Genomic DNA, 1,972 nt, shown 5'->3' on the forward strand with positions numbered 1-1,972 from the left:
GCCGGGAGCAAACCCACGGGTCTCCCTGAGCTGGGGCGATGGGAGGCTGCGGGCGGGGGCTCAGCACCATCTGGGGCACCTCCGGATGGGTGCCCGGCTCACGTCCTGTGTCCCCCCCCCCACTGGGGGACATCGGGGCTCAGGCCAGGATCTTCTGAGGGATCTCCACCGAGGCTTTGATGAAGATGGCGTTGTCCCGCACGTAGTTCCGCTTCTTGATGTCCTCGTGGGAGATGAACTTGGGGTAGCCGAAACCCAGGGTGCTCTCGTCCAGGGAGCTGCGCGAGGCTCCCGGCTTCTGGAAGTTTTTCCAGTTGGGATCGGGGTGGAAGGTCTCGGTGATGTGCTGGGGTTTGGAGAGCGAAGGGTCGCTCTGGTCCAGCAAGGAGAAGGTGACGCGGTAGGAGAAGGGCCACTCCAGCAGGTTGTCGTACTCGCCCGGCAGCACGCGGATGTAGACGGAGAGGTGGCTGCTCTCCCCGCTCCCGTTGCCGTTGAGGAAAGCCGAGACCTGGAGCTTGTAGCCGTACTTGTGGGTGTAGAAAGGGGGGCTGAAGAACTCGTAGTTGCTGCGGGCTTTGGCCTCCTGCAGCTTGCGGGCGTAGTCGGCGATCTTCCAGATGAGGGTCCCGTCGCTGCTCACCGACAGCTCCTCCACGTCCCGCCGCAGCTCCAAGATCTCCTGCCGCTGCCGGCTCACCAGGGCGCACACCATACCCAGGTGCACCTTGGTGCTCTCCTCCAGGTGCCGGCCCATGGCCAACTTGGGGCACTGCAGGGACAACAGGACCATCAGCCGGGGTGATGTCGGGGGCATGGGACAGTGGGGGGACATGAGGTAGGACAGGACTAGAGAAGGATGCTGTGGGGATGTCATGGAGGTGTCGTTGGAGCATGGGGGTGCTGGAGGAGGACGGCACAGGGATGCCATGGGGACACAGGGACACCTGGTTGAGATGGCGTGAGGACACTTGGGTGGCAAAGCGACACAGGGGTGAGGCAGGACAAGGACGGGGACACCGTGGTGCCACATGGATGGGACGGAGCAGAACAGGGACACCACAAGGGATGGGTCAGATGTCAGGGCAGAGGTGTGGGGATGCTGCGGGGCACAGGCACGCCATGGTTGGGGACGGCACAGGGATGCCATGGTGGGATGGGGACAGGGACACCAGCACAGGGACAGGGACACACTCACCCGGTGCTTGCAGCCGGCTTCCTTGAAGGGGCACAGCAGCATGGCAGTGTTGCAGCTCTCCTTGAGGTGGGTGGGCACGTCCTCCCGGGCGATGCTGGGCGTCCCACACTGGTTGGGGCAGGGCACGGGGTACCGGGGACACTGGTACTGGTGGTTCTGGGGACAGAGAGTGTCTGTCAGCCTGGGCCAGGAACTGGTGGGACGAGGGGTACCCGTGGGCCCCATCTCACCTGGATGGTGTCGAAGACAAACTCCTTGGCGCAGTAGGTGCAGGGCTGGGTACGCTTGGGGCACTCGGCCAGAGTGTGCTGGGACAGCAGGCGCCGCATCATGCGGGCCCCACACTTGTTCTCACAGTACACGCTCTCCTGGGGACACGTGCCTTGGTGGCCCTGGGGACCACAGCAGCAGCGTCACCCTCCAGCTGTCCACACAGGCCACCCCTGCCAGGGATGGGGCCATACGGGGCCCCCCATGGCCGGGCTGTGGCCCCTATAGTGTCCACCACCCAGGTTCCACCACCAAGTTGTGCTCTCCCCCGTAGTGTCATGTACTGTCCCCAGGCTGTACCCCCCCACCGTGTCCCCCATCCAGGCTCTGTCCCCACGGCCATGCTGCATCCCCATGCCGCCCTGCAGCCCATCTAAGGTGCCACACTGCACCCCACGTCGCACCCAACCTGGCTACACCCCCCCATGATGCCCGCAGCCAGGCTGTGTCCCCCACGACACCCCACAGTGTCCCCCACCACGGCAGCGTCCCCCGTTGCCCCCC

The 1,972-nt window shown here is 65.1% G+C and overlaps 1 protein-coding gene across 1 annotated transcript; it reads right to left on the reverse strand.

Moving 5' to 3' along the window:
• Positions 1–55: 55 nt before the first annotated feature.
• TRAF4 (TNF receptor-associated factor 4) lies at positions 56–1,674 on the reverse strand. The gene is made up of 4 exons (XM_009887240.1): positions 1,663–1,674; positions 1,429–1,590; positions 1,199–1,354; positions 56–772 (listed from the first exon to the last, which is right to left on the reverse strand). The coding sequence occupies exons 1-4, from the start codon at positions 1,672–1,674 to the stop codon at positions 140–142; spliced, it is 963 nt and encodes a 320-aa protein (XP_009885542.1). The 3' UTR covers positions 56–139.
• Positions 1,675–1,972: the final 298 nt, after the last annotated feature.

This window comes from Charadrius vociferus, unplaced genomic scaffold (assembly GCF_000708025.1).
Source record: "Charadrius vociferus isolate BGI_N301 unplaced genomic scaffold, ASM70802v2 scaffold1746, whole genome shotgun sequence".
Classification (NCBI taxonomy): Eukaryota; Metazoa; Chordata; class Aves; order Charadriiformes; family Charadriidae; genus Charadrius; species Charadrius vociferus.